The sequence below is a fragment of the Anomaloglossus baeobatrachus genome, chromosome 6 (assembly GCF_048569485.1).
Source record: "Anomaloglossus baeobatrachus isolate aAnoBae1 chromosome 6, aAnoBae1.hap1, whole genome shotgun sequence".
Taxonomy (NCBI): domain Eukaryota; kingdom Metazoa; phylum Chordata; class Amphibia; order Anura; family Aromobatidae; genus Anomaloglossus; species Anomaloglossus baeobatrachus.
The window spans coordinates 567,590,141-567,609,269 of NC_134358.1; the positions used below are offsets into that span (position 1 = coordinate 567,590,141).

At 44.1% G+C, this 19,129-nt stretch overlaps 1 protein-coding gene across 1 annotated transcript in view; it reads left to right on the forward strand.

The window, feature by feature from the left end:
- LOC142243680 (unconventional myosin-Ig-like) overlaps positions 1–19,129 on the forward strand; it is a 177,621-nt gene continuing 158,492 nt past the window's right edge. The window contains exons 1-6 of the mRNA XM_075315827.1: positions 1–404; positions 5,162–5,370; positions 5,696–5,789; positions 8,750–8,915; positions 9,011–9,064; positions 9,407–9,502. Of these exons, the coding sequence (XP_075171942.1) occupies positions 16–404; positions 5,162–5,370; positions 5,696–5,789; positions 8,750–8,915; positions 9,011–9,064; positions 9,407–9,502 (1,008 nt within the window). The 5' untranslated portion in view covers positions 1–15. The remainder of the gene's footprint in view (positions 405–5,161; positions 5,371–5,695; positions 5,790–8,749; positions 8,916–9,010; positions 9,065–9,406; positions 9,503–19,129) is intronic.

Genomic DNA, 19,129 nt, shown 5'->3' on the forward strand with positions numbered 1-19,129 from the left:
GTCAGTGGTTGGAGAATGTCTTCAGGAGTGAAATCGTGCTGCGATGGTGATCTCACCATTCACATGGGTCATCCCTTTGGTGTGTGGTCAGTGACAGTCAGCTGTAGACATCCGATGTCACCGCTCCACCGCCGGCACACTGAGCTCTTAACTTCCCTTCTAACGTCCCCGCCTGAAACCGCAGCAGGAAGTCGCCGACCTGTTCTCGCCTTCGCTCCGTCTTCCTCTGCACTTCAGACAGTTGCAAATTTGACTCCAGACTTCATTTTACACCCTGGTATCAGGCGGGCGCCCCACTTTTCTGGGGAGATGGCGGAGCAGGAAAGCTTGGAGTTTGGGAAAGCAGACTTTGTTCTCTTGGACAACGTGACCATGGAGGAGTTTATGGCCAATCTGAAGCTCAGGTAGGTCACAGGTAATCTCATCTAAGGAAGCCGTTATGTGTAAAGTGGCTTTAGGATGCTCGGAATCCCCTATCCATACGTTCCTGATCACCGGGGTCCGACCTCTGAGACCGCAACTGGCAAAGGTCGAGTCTGTAAAGCTCCGCTCCATTCATTCTCTATGGGACTGCCGAAGATCGGCGAATGCTTGACCTCCATTCCCTTCATCCGGAGCTCTGCGAAGCCCCCATCTCTGACCATGGTGAGTCTCGGCGTTCGGACCTCCAGCCATCAACGCATCTAAATATTCTCTTTGATTGGTCCTTGATACAACATTGATGTTGTGCTCTAGAATTAGAGCCTCTTTACCAAAATAAAGAGTCCTTTGAGCCCGAAGAACACCCAAACCTGTGCCCGGAGGTGAACTCCTCAAAGGTATCAATGGGCATGATGTGATCCAGAATTATTCATCAGCACAGACACAGAACATGGCCGGATAATGTGTTACTCATCAGCTGCATGTGCACCCAGCCGCCGGTGCGGAGACACACCCAAAATCTGAATGACAGAGGACCATAATATCCAGAAATAAAGGACATGAGGCGTCAAACTAACACTTACCATCTGTAGTATAGCTGCCTTATAAACGTGGAAGTGGGGTCTTCATTATCAACTTCTTCTTACTGCACACTATTGTGACATTAAGAAAAGAACACACTGACGGCTCTGTTCTGTCATCTCAGTATCAGCTCCAAAGCAAGAATTATACTCCAGAGCTGCACTCACTATTCTGCTGGTGCAGTCACTGTGTACATACATTACATTACTGATCCTGAGTTACCTCCTGTATTATACTCCAGAGCTGCATTCACTATTCTGCTGGTGCAGTCACTGTGTACATACATTACATTACTGATCCTGAGTTACCTCCTGTATTATATTCCAGAGCTGCACTCACTATTCTGCTGGTGCAGTCACTGTGTACATACATTACATTACTGATCCTGAGTTACCTCCTGTATTATACTCCAGAGCTGCACTCACTATTCTGCTGGTGCAGTCGCTGTATACATACATTACATTACTGATCCTGAGTTACCTCCTGTGTTATACTCCAGAGCTGCACTCTCTATTCTGCTGGTGCAGTCACTGTGTACATACATTACATTACTGATCCTGAGTTACCTCCTGTATTATACTCCAGAGCTGCACTCACTATTCTGTTGGTGCAGTCACTGTGTACATACATTACTGATCCTGAGTTACCTCCTGTATTATACTCCAGAGCTGCACTCACTATTCTGCTGCTGCAGTCACTGTGTACAAATTTTACTTACCTATTTTAATCACTTATAAAGCACCATTAATTATAGACATTCCCTTTGGGGCTCATAATGTAAATTCCCTATCACTGTCTTTTCAGGAAACCGCACTCAAACACAAGGATAATATAGAAACTTTTTGCTGATGTTGTCTTTGTGGATTTGAACCCAGGGCCCCAGCGCTGCAAAGTAACAGTGCAAAGCACCGAGCCACCGTACTGCCCTACCCTTATCCTCCATTATATTAGTAGTATACTCCAGAGCTGGACTCAGCTGCAGTAATGCACGGTGGTGGCATAGATTCCATAGGATGATGAGCGCTTTCCCCGGAATACTGGCCCATGTGGACAGGATCAGGCTGTGAACGGCTCTTCACATTCCCCCCCCCATTGACTGATACTTGTAAGTGAATATGACCAGTCTCCTATATTGTCCATCTGACTCTGGACAATTTATCACCCCACGTAGAAGAAGGACTCTCGTATCCCAAATATGTTCTCAGCATTTGCTTCATATATAGGCGATGGCGCAGGAAGTTCTGCATGGTGTGATAATGTCTGTGTACCCGAGCTGCTTCTTATCAGTGAGACCACCACACACCCTGCTCCCAAGAGCAGAGAATAGTGTATAGAGCTTAGATACAGCAGCTCAGAGGGCAGGATCATGCATGATAGAACTAAACACCTAAACACAGCAGCTTAAAAGACATCATACCTACATGACAAGCTGAGATACACAGCTAAGCAAGGAAAATTAGATACAGCAACTCAGTATACAGTGTCACATATAAGATTAGATATATAGCTCAACAGGGAGTCTAACGTGATAGGGTGAGATACTATGGCTCTGTAGATAGTATCACACATGATAGAATTAGATACTATGGCTCTGTAGATAGTATCACACATGATAGGGTGAGATATTATGGCTCTGTAGATAGTATCACACATGATAGAATTAGATACTATGGCTCTGTAGATAGTATCACACATGATAGAATTAGATACTATGGCTCTGTAGATAGTATCACACATGATAGAATTAGATACTATGGCTCTGTAGATAGTATCACACATGATAGAATTAGATACTATGGCTCTGTAGATAGTATCACACATGATAGAATTAGATACTATGGCTCTGTAGATAGTATCACACATGATAGAATTAGATACTATGGCTCTGTAGATAGTATCACACATGATAGGGTGAGATATTATGGCTCTGTAGATAGTATCACACATGATAGAATTAGATACTATGGCTCTGTAGATAGTATCACACATGATAGAATTAGATACTATGGCTCTGTAGATAGTATCACACATGATAGAATTAGATACTATGGCTCTGTAGATAGTATCACACATGATAGGGTGAGATATTATGGCTCTGTAGATAGTATCACACATAATAGAATTAAATACTATGGCTCTGTAGATAGTATCACACATGACAGAATTAGATACTATGGCTCTGTAGATAGTATCACACATGATAGAATTAGATACTATGGCTCTGTAGATAGTATCACACATGACAGAATTAGATACTATGGCTCTGTAGATAGTATCACACATGACAGAATTAGATACTATGGCTCTGTAGATAGTATCACACATGATAGAATTAGATACTATGGCTCTGTAGATAGTATCACACATGATAGAATTAGATACTCACCTCCTCCAACAAGCCTTTCCATCAAACTTGATGGTTGCTCACTCACCCCAGTCTCACAAGCTCGTTGCCTTGGAGTAACCCTCGACTCTGCTCTATCCTTCAAGCCACACATCCAAGCCCTCTTCAACTCATGCCGATTACAACTCAAAAATATCTCCCGGATCCGTGCTTTTCTTAACCAAGAATCTTCAAAAACATTAGTGCATGCCCTCATCATCTCCCGCCTCAACTACTGCAACCTCCTGCTCTCTGGCCTCCCTTCCAACACTCTTGCACCCCTCCAATCTATCCTAAACTCTGCAGCCCGCTTAATCCACCTCTCCCCTCGCTACTCCCCAGCCTCGCCACTCTGCCAATCCCTTCACTGGCTTCCCATCGCCCAACGACTCCAGTTCAAAACATTAACCATGACATACAAAGCCATGCACAACCTGTCTCCTCCCTACATCTGTGACCTAGTCTCCCAGTACCTACCTGCACGCAACCTTAGATCCTCACAAGATCTCCTTCTCTGCTCCTCTCTTATTTCCTCTTCCCACAATCGTGTACAAGATTTCTCCCGTGCATCCCCCATACTCTGGAACGCTCTACCTCAGCACATCAGACTCTCCCCTACCGTGGAAAGCTTCAAGAGGAACCTCAAGACCTACCTCTTCCAACAAGCCTACAACCTACAATAGCCCTCAGCCCAGTAGACCACTGCGCAACCAGCTCTGTCCTCACCTATTGTACCATCACCCATTCCCTGTAGACTGTGAGCCCTCGCGGGCAGGGTCCTCTCTCCTCCTATACCAGTCTGTCTTGTACTGTTAATGATTGTTGTACGTATACCCTCTTTCACTTGTAAAGCGCCATGGAATAAATGGCGCTATAATAATAAATAATAATAATAATAATAATAATACTATGGCTCTGTAGATAGTATCACACATGATAGGAATAGATACTATGGCTCTGTAGATAGTATCACACATGATAGGAATAGGTACTATGGCTCTGTAGATAGTATCACACATGATAGGAATAGATACTATGGCTCTGTAGATAGTATAACATATGATATGGTTAGATACTGTGACTCTGTAGTTAGTATCACACATGATAGTAATAGATACTATGGCTCTGTAGATAGTATCACACATGATAGGAATAGATACTATGGCTCTGTAGATAGTATCACACATGATAGGAATAGATACTATGGCTCTGTAGATAGTATCACACATGATAGAATTAGATACTATGGCTCTGTAGATAGTATCACACATGATAGAATTAGATACTATGGCTCTGTAGATAGTATCACACATGACAGAATTAGATACTATGGCTCTGTAGATAGTATCACACATGACAGAATTAGATACTATGGCTCTGTAGATAGTATCACACATGATAGAATTAGATACTATGGCTCTGTAGATAGTATCACACATGATAGGAATAGATACTATGGCTCTGTAGATAGTATCACACATGATAGGAATAGATACTATGGCTCTGTAGATAGTATCACACATGATAGGAATAGATACTATGGCTCTGTAGATAGTATAACATATGATATGGTTAGATACTGTGACTCTGTAGTTAGTATCACACATGATAGTAATAGATACTATGGCTCTGTAGATAGTATCACACATGAAATGGATAGATACTGTCTGTGTTCTCCCCTGAATTAGATGCTGCAGTCAGTATCATACATACCATGGCTACTTATACCTCTCCTGTGGACCCAGGAGCTGACAATCCATTTTCCCCTTTCTGCAGGTTTCAGTGTGGCAGGATCTACACATATATTGGGGAAGTTGTGGTGTCTGTAAACCCTTATAAACACATGGACCTGTACGGGAAAGAAATGATTGAATTTTACCGGGGGAGAGAGCTGTATGAGAGGCCTCCACATCTCTACGCCATCGCAGATGCTTCATACAAGGCCATGAAACGCAGAGCAAAGGACACGTGTATCGTTATATCAGGTACCACATTTCTGCTGAGGGTCATTTACTGCTAATATCTGCAGAAAGCTTCAATCATGGGTCGAATTTACTTTTCTAAACTTCCAAAGATGGAGAGAATCTTGAGAAAACCATCAAAAATGTGAATAATTCAGTACTGAAGAGCTAATTTGCGTATTTTACGGTTCCTACAGAGTGTACTTTTTATGCCATTAACTCCCATCCGTGGGCTTAAGTGAGTCTTTGCCCCTGAATATATAACAAGCCATAGATAACACAGTGACTATTACTGATGAGGTCTCGGATAATCACCGCTGCACTAACGTGGCCTTATTTCCTTCTATAGGTGAGAGTGGCGCAGGGAAGACTGAAGCTAGCAAGTATATCATGCAGTACATCGCTGCCATAACCAACCCCACACAGCGAGAGGAGGTGGAGAGGCAAGTAAAATAGTATTTTATGGTGGGGCGATCTACAGACATGATTTTTGAAAGCCTAAAGGCAAATTGTGACCTCTTATCCTAATACCACTCTTCTAAAAGGGGCTTAATTCTACCCATGTATTAGTGGCTTGCAGAGTATATGAATTAGTGCCATGCGGTAAAGATACAACAGATCAACATAGTATCCATTCCGTATAATCCTGCTATACAATGGAAAAATCCATAACACAAGGCATGGGTTAATTATGTCAGGTGGCATTATAAGAAAGAGTGGGTTGCACCACACTCTGCCCCTTTTTTTTAGACTCAATTAACCATCTTTCAGTGCTTGATATGTGTGGCATATACCCACATCTTATTAAGGCACCAATGATAATGGTGCATATTATCTTTAGAGTGCTGATGGTCTGCGCATAAGGCTTCTCATAATTGCAAAACATTGCTGGGTAGCATGGGTATAGATCCCATCACTGTTCCGCAATCTTCATCTGATACAGGACTAATTAGTAAAATCCATTCATATCCAAACAATATAATGGTGAATGTTATGTTTAGAGTGATGATGGATGAACACTCAGGCTCCTGGGCCTCATAACTGCAACATGTTGCTTTGAGGCATGATTGTAGATCCCATCACTGTTCCACAATCTTCATCTGATACAGGACTAATTAGTAAGATCCGTTCAGACACAAACATTATAATGGTGAACATTATGTTTAGAGAGGTGAAGGAAGAACACTCAGGCTCCTGGGCCTCATAATTGCAACATGTTGCTTTGAGGCTTGGTTGTAGATCCCATCACTGTTCCACAATCTTCATCTGATACAGGACTAATTAGTAAGATCCGTTCAGACACAAACATTATAATGGTGAACATTATGTTTAGAGAGGTGAAGGAAGAACACTCAGGCTCCTGGGCCTCATAATTGCAACATGTTGCTTTGAGGCATGGTTGTAGATCCCATCGCAGTTCCTCAATCTCCATCTGATACAAGACTAATTATTAAGATCCGTTCATATGCAAACATAATGGTGAACGCTATGTTTAGAGTGGTGATCGATGAACAATCAGGCTCCTAGGCCTCGTAATTTCAACATACACCATGTTCCAAATTATTATGTAAATTATATTTTTCTCTGATTTTCCTAAATGGTCGGTGCAAAGAACAGTCAGTCTAATAAAAGTTATCACCCGTTAGAGAATACATCGAATTTTATTGAAGAAACTTCCCAATGATAACAGTATAATTTTCCTGTTCCAAATTATTAGGCACAAGAGAGTTTCTAATCATTTTATATGTTTTATAGAACTGAAAATGCTCATTTGTGGAATTTGCAGCATTAGGAGGTCACATTCACTGAAATAAAAAGCTATTTAAATCCAGAACATCCTAACAGGCCAAGTTAAATGTTAACATAGTAACCCTTCTTTGATATCACCTTCACAATTCTTGCATCCATTGAACTTGTGAGTTTTTGGAGTTTCTGCTTGAATTTCTTTGCATGATGTCAGAATAGCCTCCAAGAGCTGCTGTTTTGATGTGAACTGCCTCCCACCCTCATTGATCTTTTGCTTAATGATGCTCCAAAGGTTCTCTATAGGGTCGAGGTCAGGGGAAGATGGTGGCCACACCATGAGTTTATCTTCTTTTATGCCCATAGCAGCCAATGACACTGAGGTATTCTCTGCAGCATGAGATGGTGCATTGTCCTGCATGAAGATGATTTTGCTCCTGAAGGCTTGTTTCTTTTTATGCCATGGAAGAAAGTTGTCAGTTAGAATCTCTATATATTTTGCAGAGGTTATTTTCATACCTTCAGGAACTCTAAAGAGGCCTACTAGATGTCTCTCCATGGTTCCGGCCCAAAACATGACTCCTCCACCTCCTTGCTGACGTCACAGCCTTGTTGGGACATGGTGGCCATCCACCAACCATCCACTACTCCATCCATCTGGACCATCCAGGGTTTCTCAACACTCATCAGTAAACAAGACTGTTTGAAAATTAGTCTTCATGTATGTCTGGGCCCACTGCAACCGTTTCTGCTTGTGAGCCCTGGTTAGGGGTGGCCGAATAGTAGGTTTATGCATCACAGCAAGCCTTTGAAGGATCCTACACCTTGAGGTTCAAGGGACTCCAGAGGCAACAGCAGCTTCAGATATCTGTTTGCTGGTTTGTAATGGCTTTTTAGCAGCTGCTCTCTTGATCCGATGTCGAAACCTTCCTCATTCTGCCTTTATCAGCACGAACATGTATGTGCTCAGAATCAGCCACAAATCTCTTCACAGTACCATGATCACGCTTATGTTTTAGTGAAATATCTAATGTTTTCAACCCTTGTCCAAGGCATTGCACTATTTGATGCTTTTCGGCAGCAGAGTGATCCTGTTTCTTTCCCATGTTACTTGAAAACTGTGGCTGCTTAATATTGTGGAACATCCAGTTTTCCTTTTATTGGGCTCACCTGGCAAACTAATTATCACCGGTATCTGAGATTGATTTCAGTGATCCAAAGAACCCTGAGACACAAAACTATCAATGAGTTTCATTGAAAAAAATAAATAAATAAATAATCGCTATGACACTTAAATCCAATATGCGTAATAATTTGGAATATGGTGTATGTTGCTTTGAGGCATGGTTGTAGATCCCATCACTGTTCCTCAATTCCCATCTACATACCATTTATATTAAAGTTGCAGGTTGATCTCCACATCTCCTCATGGTTGTAAATCTCATCACGACTCCACAATCTTCAAATTAGTAAGATGCATTCATAGCCATACATTATAATGGTGAATACAGCAACCAGGCTCCTGGGACTCATAATCAGCACACTTTACTGTGAGGCATGGTTGTTGATCCCATCGTGGTCCCACCCAATATCCATCCATACAATTTACAGTATATTAAAGTTGCAGAGTAGTTTCATGTCCACATCTCCCCTTTTCCAGGGTGAAGAATGTTCTGCTGAAGTCCAATTGTGTTCTCGAAGCCTTTGGAAATGCTAAAACCAATCGCAATGACAACTCTAGTCGATTCGGTAAATACATGGACATCAATTTTGACTTCAAGGGAGACCCAACTGGAGGACATATAAATAACTATCTCTTGGAGAAGGTAAGAGGAAGAGTCATGACCTGTTAAACTTACAGGAATGTAAGCTCCATCTTGGCGTATAATGTAGTTCAATACGCGTTGTCTTCTCATTCCAGTCCCGGGTCCTGAAGCAGCAGCCGGGGGAAAGAAACTTTCACTCATTCTACCAGGTGCGTGGTGATTTGGGCTTATGCTGCAGGAGATGACGAGGGCTAGATGGATAATAGGATTTGAGCTTTGCAAATTCATTTCCACAAGAGTAGATGAACATTGGGTAATTATATCATGAAGTATCCAGGTCATCCAGAATGTGGCAGTTGTCCTAGTGTGCCACATTGCTCCATAGCACAGGACACATGGTGCAGTGGTGAGTCTGGCTGGCCCCCGCTAGGCACCCTATAGTACGCGGTGGTGTCTTGTATCGCCCGGTTGTCTCACTGCTACTATCTGACAATGTCTTTGATGTCTCAACTATCACGACAATGATGTTATACAATTCTCTCTCCTTTCAGCTCCTCCTGGGGACCCCAGAAGCAATCCTGAGCTCACACCACCTGCTGAGGGACCCTACATTATATGTCTTTACTCGAGAGGGTGCAAACAGCAACGTAAGTTACCAACCACCTCTCTGCAGATGTGGAAACCGTCAGGGCATTTTGTTGTTATGTAGGTGCTTTTATATTTTTCATTTTGGCAATAGGTTTATATTATAAATGTTGGAGGATTCACTTCTACATCCTCTGTGTATTACTGTACATAGCAGACTGCAGAATGAGCTACCAGTGATCATTCAGTGAGCTTCTCTTCTCTTTGGTCCATTACACTTATTTCTCTTCCACATCCTATATGTATCATTGCACTGAGTTACCAGTGATTTGTATTCTAACATACAGTTAGGTCCAGAAATATTTGGACAGTGACACAAGTTTTGTTATTTTAGCTGTTTACAAAAACTAATGTTCAGAAATACAATTATATATATATAATATGGGCTGAAAGTGCACACTCCCAGCTGCAATATGAGAGTTTTCACATCCAAATCGGAGAAAGGGTTTAGGAATCATAGCTCTGTAATGCATAGCCTCCTCTTTTTCAAGGGACCAAAAGTAATTGGACAAGGGACTCTAAGGGCTGCAATTAACTCTGAAGGCGTCTCCCTCGTTAACCTGTAATCAATGAAGTAGTTAAAAGGTCTGGGGTTGATTACAGGTGTGTGGTTTTGCATTTGGAAGCTGTTGCTGTGACCAGACAACATGCGGTCTAAGGAACTCTCAATTGAGGTGAAGCAGAACATCCTGAGGCTGAAAAAAAAAGAAAAAATCCATCAGAGAGATAGCAGACATGCTTGGAGTAGCAAAATCAACAGTCGGGTACATCCTGAGAAAAAAGGAATTGACTGGTGAGCTTGGGAACTCAAAAAGGCCTGGGCGTCCACGGATGACAACAGTGGTGGATGATCGCCGCATACTTTCTTTGGTGAAGAAGAACCCGTTCACAACATCAACTGAAGTCCAGAACACTCTCAGTGAAGTAGGTGTATCTGTCTCTAAGTCAACAGTAAAGAGAAGACTCCATGAAAGTAAATACAAAGGGTTCACATCTAGATGCAAACCATTCATCAATTCCAAAAATAGACAGGCCAGAGTTACATTTGCTGAAAAACACCTCATGAAGCCAGCTCAGTTCTGGAAAAGTATTCTATGGACAGATGAGACAAAGATCAACCTGTACCAGAATGATGGGAAGAAGAAAGACTGGAGAAGAAAGGGAACGGCACATGATCCAAGGCACACCACACCCTCTGTAAAACATGGTGGAGGCAACGTGATGGCATGGGCATGCATGGCTTTCAATGGCACTGGGTCACTTGTGTTTATTGATGACATAACAGCAGACAAGAGTAGCCGGATGAATTCTGAAGTGTACCGGGATATACTTTCAGCCCAGATTCAGACAAATGCCGCAAAGTTGATCGGACGGCGCTTCATAGTACAGATGGACAATGACCCCAAGCATACAGCCAAAGCTACCCAGGAGTTCATGAGTGCAAAAAAGTGGAACATTCTGCAATGGCCAAGTCAATCACCAGATCTTAACCCAATTGAGCATGCATTTCACTTGCTCAAATCCAGACTTAAGACGGAAAGACCCACAAACAAGCAAGACCTGAAGGCTGCGGCTGTAAAGGCCTGGCAAAGCATTAAGAAGGAGGAAACCCAGCGTTTGGTGATGTCCATGGGTTCCAGACTTAAGGCAGTGATTGCCTCCAAAGGATTCGCAACAAAATATTGAAAATAAAAATATTTTGTTTGGGTTTGGTTTATTTGTCCAATTACTTTTGACCTCCTAAAATGTGGAGTGTTTGTAAAGAAATGTGACAATTCCTACAATTTCTATCAGATATTTTTGTTCAAACCTTCAAATTAAACGTTACAATCTGCACTTGAATTCTGTTGTAGAGGTTTCATTTCAAATCCAATGTGGTGGCATGCAGAGCCCAACTCGCCAAAATTGTGTCACTGTCCAAATATTTCTGGACCTAACTGTATATACAGCTGCACTCTGAAAAGTCAAGACATGCAGACATTGAATAAACGAAGAAAAAAAAAAAAAAATTATTCAGCTCACCCGTATATGTATCCGCTCAGTTCAGGTGGGATGCAGGATGTCCACCGGACAGGCAGGTCCGTAGAGGCAATAGCAAGGAGAAAGGACGGGACTCAGCACCAATTCCAGGATAGCAAAAATATAAATCCAACGAAACATATATAAAAGTGTAGAAACTTTATTCAATGATTAAAAATCCAAGAAAAACATCATCGGTTCCATGAAAACATCATGGCTTGACGCGTTTCGGACAGTTGGAATATAGATAAGTCCTTAATCATAAGCAGGATGCTTATGATTAAGGACTTATCTATATTCCAACTGTTTTTCGTTGGATTTATATTTTTGCTATCCTGGAATTGGTGCTGAGTCCCGTCCTTTCTCCTTGCTAGACATTGAATAAAACTGGCCTTTTTTATGCCCTAAATGTCTCAATTTTTATATTTATTTCCTTAGCAGTAATACATGTCCAAATTCCTGTATTCAATGTTTGCATGGCTTAGTGTTTCAAAGTGCAGCTGTATATTTGTTAGAGTATGCCTCTGTTATGATCCGGTAACCGTGGAAGATTACAAAAAACTCCCATAGGTGAAAAAACACCAAGACATTGGAGTAGTTAGAATCTAAACTGACCGCAATCCCCTGACTATCAGACCACACTAGAAGCAGCCGTGGAGCGTTCCTAAAATCCTAGACACCATGTCACAGCCTGAGAAACTAGCTACACCTCACAGAATGAAGTGAGGAAATCTACCTTGCCTCAGAGCAGTCCCCAAAAGGAGTAGGTAGCCCCCCACATGTAAAGATTACCGTGATATAGAAAAAAACACAATACTCAGATAGGAAAAACAGGATTAGCAAAGGCGAGGCCCAACTAACTAGATACAAAGGACAGGAAAGGAAACTGATTGTGGTCAGTACAAAATCCCTATAGCAAAATACCAAACTCCTGGTAGAAAAAAGGCCCTTGAGATCATATGACCTCACCCCCAGTATACTAGGTACCCCTGTTAACAATGGGAGAACAAAAATACCAAAAGAACACAAAATGTAGAAAAACAAATAATCAAATCAGACAGGGAGAAAATCCCTTTTCTTGCAGGAAAGCCAGCACAGGGAAAACCCCCATGTTCACAGCACAAATGAAACCAAGCTTCACCTGCAAGAAAACAGATATATAGCAAAACAAGGAAAAACAGCACCAAAAGGTGTAAACCAGAAAGCAAGGCAAAACTGAAACTTATCTGTAGAAGTCTTGCTCAGGGATACAGGGATGGACAAAGCTGCAGGCTAGGAACAGAGACCAAGGAATATACAATTATAACCGGCAACAGCCGGGCTGAAAGTGGTCTCCTATATAGACCAGCCTTGTCTGCAATAGGACTTCCCCAATTCCTAATTAACACTGACACCTGTCTGAGTCAATAGCTCATAATAGCTCCAATCCCATTCCTGGCCACCAGAGGGAGCTTCAGAACAGCACCACCACAGTCGACGTTCACAACAGTTTTTTGTTCAGTATGCACCTGTTCACACTTGTCTGTTAGGACGTGCCATCAGTCTTGTATTCTGCTGAGCATTTCTTTCTTACCAGCTTTATGTGAGCCCAGCAGACAATTAGCAGGTTCATGCCCACCCATAAAATTGGAGTTTTTTTCACCTCGAGACCCAGCAAAGAGAGATACGCCTTGACGCTGGCTGCAAGGTTCACATAAAACTGGTCATTTTTGTGTGCTAAGGCTATGTATACACTGCAAAAATGACTTTTATCCACAAATCCTTACATCTCATTACACAAATGCCTTTGTAAGTGTCCATAGTTCTTTAAAACACATTACATAAAGCATAAGACTTTTAATTTTTTGCTGCGGAGGACACGATAGATAAATGTAGGGCTGGAGCATCACTAATAGTCTTGTGTTATTTCTACCTGTAGGCAAAACCATAGCTTTCTTTTGGTCTATCTTTTCCAAAGCTGAAATATATACAGACTTGGAATGGCCAGCAGTGGAACCGGAGAATCCTCTGGTGGGCCCCTTTCCAGTAGAACGTCACTTAGCCCCAACATGATCAGTAGTTGGCACAATACACTTGTTTCACTCATTCAGTCATTTTACAAGCTCCCCAGTACATTATTATATAAAGCAGAGGTAAATATGTGACTAATATTTTCATGTAGGTGATCAGTGACCCCCAGAGTCAGTTACTGATGGGACCCCGCCGCCCCAGTCTGACACTGGATGTATACACTGATCAAAAATATAAACACAACACTTTTGTTTTTCTGCCATTTTTGATGAGCTGAACTCAAAGATCAAAGACTCTTTCTATCTGCACAAAAGGCCTTTTCCTCTCAAATATTGTTCACATGTTTGTCTTAATCTGTGTTAGTGAATGTTTCTTCCCTGCAGAGATAATTCATCCACCTCAAAGGTGTGGAATAACAAGATGCTGATTAGACAGCATGATTATTGCACAGGTGTGCCTTAGGCTGGCCAGCATGATTATTGAACAGGTGTGCCTTATGCTGGCCAGTATGGTTATTGCACAGGTGTGCCTTAGGCTGGCCAGCATGATTATTGAACAGGTGTGCCTTATGCTGGCCAGTATGGTTATTGCACAGGTGTATCTTAGGCTGGCCAGCATGGTTATTGCAGAGGTGCAGCTTTGGCTGGCCAGCATGGTTATTGCACAGGTGCATCTTAGGCTGGCCAGCATGGTTATTGCACAGGTGCACGTTAGGCTGGCCAGCATGGTTATTGCACAAGTGCACTTTAGGCTGGCCAGCATGGTTATTGCACAGGTGCACTTTAGGCTGGCCAGTATGGTTATTGCATAGGTGCACTTTAGGCTGGCCAGTTTGGTTATTGCACAGGTGCATCTTAGGCTGGCAGGCATGGTTATTGCACAGGTGCACTTTAGGCTAGCCAGCATGGTTATTGCACAGGTGTGTATTAGGCTGACCAGCATGGTTATTGCACAGGTGCACTTTAGGCTGGCCAGAATGTTTATTGCACAGATGCAATTTAGGCTGGCCAGCATGTTTATTGCACAAGTGTGCCTTAGGGTGCCCACAATAAAAGGCCACTCTAAAATGTGCTGTTTTATCCCACAGCACAATGCCACAGGTTTTGGTGGCTTGTGCAGGTGGCTGCTGACTGCAGGAATGTCACCAGAGCTGTTGTCTGTGAATTGAATGTTCCTTTCTCTACCATAAGTCGTCTCCAAAGGCGTTTCAGAGAATTTGGCAGAACATCCAACCGGCCTCACAACCACAGACCATGTGTGGCCACACCAGCCCAGGACCTCCACATCCAGCATCTTCACCTCCAAGACTGGCCACTCGGACAGCGGCTGCAAGAATCTGTGCATAACCATAGAATTTCTAGACAAACTGTCATTCACCGTCTCAGAGAAGCTCATCTGCAGCTAGTCGTCCTCATCGGGGTCTCCACCTGACTTCAGGTTATCGTCTTCATCGGGGTCTCCACCTGACTTCAGGTTATCGTCTTCATCGGGGTCTCCACCTGACTTCAGGTTATCGTCTTCATCGGGGTCTCCACCTGTTCACGGAGCACTGCTGCACCTTTTGCTTTCCGCTCAGTGTTCACGGAGCGCTGCTGCATTTCTTGCTTTCTACACAGTGCAGGTGAAGCACTGCTGCACCGCTTGCTTTCTGCACAGGGCCAACAGAGCGCTGCTGTACCTCTTGCTCTCCGCACAGTGCTGTCTGAGCATTGCTGCACCTCTTGGTTTTCGCACAGTGCCAGCAGAGCGCTGCTGCAACTCTTGTTTTCTACACAGGGCCGGCAGAGCGCAGCTGTACCTCTTGCTTTCTGCACAGTGCTGGTGCAGTGCTGGTGCACCTCTTTCTTTCCACACAGTGCTAGCAGAGCGCTGCTGCACCTCTTGCTTTCCACACAGTGGCGGCGGAGTGCTGCTGCACCTCTTGCTTTCCACACAGTGCCGGCGGAGCACTGCTGCACCTCTTGCTTTCCGCACAATGCCAGTGGAGCACTGCTGCACCTCTTGCTTTCCACACAGTGTTCATGGAGCGCTGCTGCACCCTTTGCTTTCTACACAGTGTTCATGGAGCGCTGCTGCACCTCTTGCTTTCCGCACAGTGCCGGCGGAGCACTGCTGCACCTCTTGCTTTCCGCACAGTGCCAGCGGAGCGCTGCTGCACCTCTTGCCACTGTAATATAAGCACCGGTGGAACTGTCGTCTTGATATTTTCTCTGTGAATATCCGTTCTGTCCACATTTTATTCCAGCCCCGTTAAGCAGCGCATACATCTCATCCTTGTTTACATGAAAGGTTTCAGTTGCAGGACACCCCACTGTCCAGCAGATGACGCCCTTGCTCCACATCTGGTGATGATGATGATGATGATTTTTTTTTACATTTATGGTAATTGGTAAATATTAGAAATAGAGGAAATTGCAGCATTTTAACATCTTCCTGTAAACAAACCCGTCCCGTGGATTGTGATAATGCAGAGAAATGGAGAGACGCCACCTGTGCAGCGCAGGGGGTGCCTGGATTATCACAGCATGTGACTGTGCTGGAGAGACGCCTGACGAGGGATACACAGGGGAGATCGCCTCCTAAATGTTCACTTCACGACTGCTGGAGGCTCAGCGCCCAGGGAAATTGCCACAAGTTGTGATCGGCAAAATGTCGTCACCATAAACTAATAGTCCTCATCAGGACATGGACCGACATGCGCAGCCCCTCCTCCATCATAGATCTGCTGTATATCAGCTCGGGATATAGATGGAGAGTATTTAGCAGATCTTATGGTCCAAATCTCAGTTTTTACCTGAATATATAGTGCCCCTATGGGTCAATGTAGGGGGTACGTAAGGTCAGCTTGGTGCAGTGTTACACTGACACCCCCTGTCCACGTGGGCACAGGAAGACACAGGGAAGGAGACAGAGCGGACCACGCATCCTCCGGTGCGACACCCCACTCACAACCCCGACAGGCCGACAGACCCTTCTCACTAGCCCCTCTAAAACAGGGCCCGGCTAGCCCAATAGTCAGCCACCAGTTCTTTGTTAGATACAAGCCTGGTCCGTAAGCAGGATTATAGTGGGCCAGAAACAAGCCCAGTAATATTAAACCGAGCTTACGGATATGAAATTCGGGGATTGAGGTAAAAGAACAACTCGAGATTAAATTATATATTTAATCACCTTAATGGCACACTAGATAACACAAGAAGAATTTACAAATATTATGGTCAGAAGTGAGGATTTGAGGAAGAGCTAGTTGCAAGCATATATACATATGAATCAGTTACTCATTCCTTTCGACAAGGCCTGGTGCTGGCTTGGCACAGGGGAGGCGCTGGGGAGCCACTGGTTTCCTTGGGACTCCCCACACATTTACTGGACGTGACCTCTCTGAGAAGAACCACCTCCAAAATGTCCGCTCTGGTTTTCTATGAACCCATGTACCTCCCACATACCGCCCACCTGGTAACTTATGACAGGGCTGAACATGGGATGTGCCTTCAGGTACCAGAGAATTATTATATGGGAGTTTTCCCCATATCTCTGCCTCTGAGCGTCCCATGCACAGGATATTATCATCATGTTTCCTGTGATGATTTTGTCTATACATAACTAGGAAACATGATGGGTCTATTGTCTTCCCTCAGCTAGTTATTAATTATCGGCTGATATACATGTCTCACTATTAAGGAAAAATGTGTGACTTGTGTCTCGCTGTCCTGAGGCTGGAAATAGGCACATTTCCTTGGTGTCCTTAAATACTATCAATCCCCCGTAGTCTTTGTTGGTGATAGAGTTAAAAACCTATAGACACCCAAGCAGTCAGCTTGTATCCATCTGAAGGTACGTTGTTATTTGTTACTGTACCTCTCTCTGAGTCTTCCTGGAGATAAATTATTCATATGCTTTTTCCGGTGTGTGCTCCCTGAGATTCTATAGAACTTAGTGGGGTTAACTAAGCGCTCATCCCATCCGTTCCTTATCTAGGGCCAAGTACTAGGGTGAGGTATCCGGCTCAGCGCATAGGTGCAGAACCTATCTAGGGTGGTCTGGGGAGCCAGGAGCCAGAGGTAGGTTTGGTCAGGGGGTCACCGTCTCCCCCTTCCCTAGCCACAGGGTTACTCTTCCCTTCCCTGTCACCGTACACGTCATACGCTCCGCTCACTAGCCAGCACCAGGCCTCTAGGAAAAAACACCTCCCCCGTGACCCCCTGCATTGAGGCAGATGTGCATATTACTTGCATCCTTTAGTGATTGACTTATCCGCGCTCAATATCTGGTGACGTCCCTCGTCTCCACCTCCTGACCGGGACTTTGTGGTCACCATAACATGGATTTCATTACTTATCATTATTGTTCATGTCTCATTCAGATTTATATCCTGCTGTAATCACTGGAAATGTGTAGATCTCCAGTGATCTGTATGTGACTAATGATCAGCGGTGGTGATGGGGGTGAATAGTTATGCACGCACCTTGTAATGAAGGTGTTTCCCGGCTCCTGGGTATAGATGGCTATATATATTTATCTACAGTGCTCTCTTCACCCCTGAGCTCACGGATTACATCTCACACTGTATATTGTGTCAGTGCCCCCCTGCCCCCCCCCCCCGCCCCCCGGGCTGACCCCATGGATATCGCACATGGTATATTGCTGCCGACGTCTCCCCTCCATCCCCGGCTCTGGGCTGCAGCATTTTCTCTCTGATGCAGATAATAATTGTGCACTTCATGAATAATGAAATAATCGCTGCAGTCGTCTCTGCGGAGTTCAGAAGTTCAGAGAAATGATATTTTTATGATGTTTTTATTATTTATAATTTGACATTGGGAATGATCCGGATGGATCCAATGCTGTGCAGGAGGGTCAGGCTGCGGCCATACAAAAATAGGAGGAATCCAGGAATCCTAGATCCCAAAAAAAAATCACATTTATTAGGAATCCATTAAAAACACGGCGCAAAGAGAAAACAAAAGATCATAAAAAATAGAATATACAATCACCTGGATGACGCATCCCACCTAACCAGTGACTAATCATAGCCCATATATCACACAGCCCCCCAAACAAACAGTATATATATATATATATATATACAGGAAGAGGAGGGAAAGTGGAGAAAAAGAGGAGGGACGAGTAGCAAATTCATTAGCAAATAAAATAAATACATAGAACCAGGGGCGTAACGACCGCGGTCGTAGAGGTCGCCACTGCGACTGGGCCCGCAGGGTTATAGGGGCCGGCAGCCGCTCTGCAGAGCCGGCTCCTCTCTGTAAGAGAGGAGATGCGCTGTGTAGTGGCCGACTACGCGACCGTCAGGGGGCCGGCCTGTGAGTCAGGGGGGCTGGTGTCAGTAGAGGGGCCCCTGACCTGGAGAGGCCACCAGGCGTTTCTGACCTGCAGCAGAGCAGAAGCGCTCCTGCACAGAAGACGGAATCCATCCTGCCAGGACCTGCGATGATGTCACGCCCATGTGACTGTGTGGGAGGAGACAGAGATTTGTACACATGACTGGTAATGAGAGAAGAGGGGACATGAGGGGGAGGGGCTGCAGGGTGAGTGGCATATGAGGGCTGCAGACTGTGACAGAAGGATGTGAAGGGGTGCAG